This window comes from Phalaenopsis equestris, unplaced genomic scaffold (genome assembly GCF_001263595.1).
Source record: "Phalaenopsis equestris unplaced genomic scaffold, ASM126359v1 Scaffold195358, whole genome shotgun sequence".
Classification (NCBI taxonomy): Eukaryota; Viridiplantae; Streptophyta; class Magnoliopsida; order Asparagales; family Orchidaceae; genus Phalaenopsis; species Phalaenopsis equestris.
Genome location: NW_018215307.1, coordinates 1 through 901, shown reverse-complemented (window position 1 = coordinate 901; position 901 = coordinate 1). Strand labels below are relative to the sequence as shown.

General features: G+C 36.2%; 1 protein-coding gene across 1 annotated transcript; it reads left to right on the top strand.

The window, feature by feature from the left end:
- Positions 1-276: 276 nt before the first annotated feature.
- Positions 277-895, top strand: LOC110035017. The gene is made up of 2 exons (XM_020739254.1): positions 277-569; positions 707-895. The coding sequence occupies exons 1-2, from the start codon at positions 460-462 to the stop codon at positions 828-830; spliced, it is 234 nt and encodes a 77-aa protein (XP_020594913.1). The 5' UTR covers positions 277-459; the 3' UTR covers positions 831-895.
- Positions 896-901: the final 6 nt, after the last annotated feature.

The window sequence follows — 901 nt, the reverse complement described above, 5'->3', positions numbered from 1 at the left end:
TTATATTTTAATATTCAATGTCAATTTTTGGTACTTCCCGTAAATAAATGAAGGTCATTCACAATATGTTTATGGAAGATTTATTTGCGTGTCACTCAGTTTTTATATATTTATATTTTTAAGATTTAAATTTTAATTTTTACATATATATATCATCTTATTTAGATGTATTTTACATTTTTTAATAATTATTTAAATTATTAATGTTAAGCATTGTTATTTTATAAATAAACTAAATTTAGATGTTAAATGGTGAATTGACCCATAAAAACAGACCGGAACAGGTGGTCATCTCCACCAACCAAATCTTCATCCCGAAAATTACAGGATTACAGAGCCGGCGAGGCAGCTTCCTCCTTTAAGCGGCAGAGGAAACGCGTGCTGGTGAAATACCTACACCTTCTTAGAGATCGATAGAGTGAAGAAAGAAAAAAAGGATCAAATTGCTTTGGTGGAGTGATGTGCTGTGACGATTGCGAGTGCCGGCCTCTTGGCTGGCTATTAGGCCTCCCCTTCGCCCTCCTTGCCCTAATCGTCTCCCTCGTTGGAATTATCATATGGATCGTCGGGTAAGTCTTCTATTTCCTCGTTTTCCCCCTCTCGATTCACAAAATTTCGCCGTCTTCTTTGATTAATATTAGTTTTCTGTGATTTTGTTGTTTGCGATTTTGATCGGGGGATTTAATTTTTCTCAAAAAAATATCAGGCTGTTGCTATCCTGCATATGCCCTTGCTGCCTCTGCGTTACGATTGTCGTTGAGATTGCGATCGAGTTGATCAAGGCTCCTATTCATGTTATGCAGTGGTTCACTGCCCAGATTCCCTGTTAGAATTTAGGGAAATTTATCATACTGATCGGTTTATGAGGATGATTTCGACTTATCTGTTAGTTTTTTTTTTT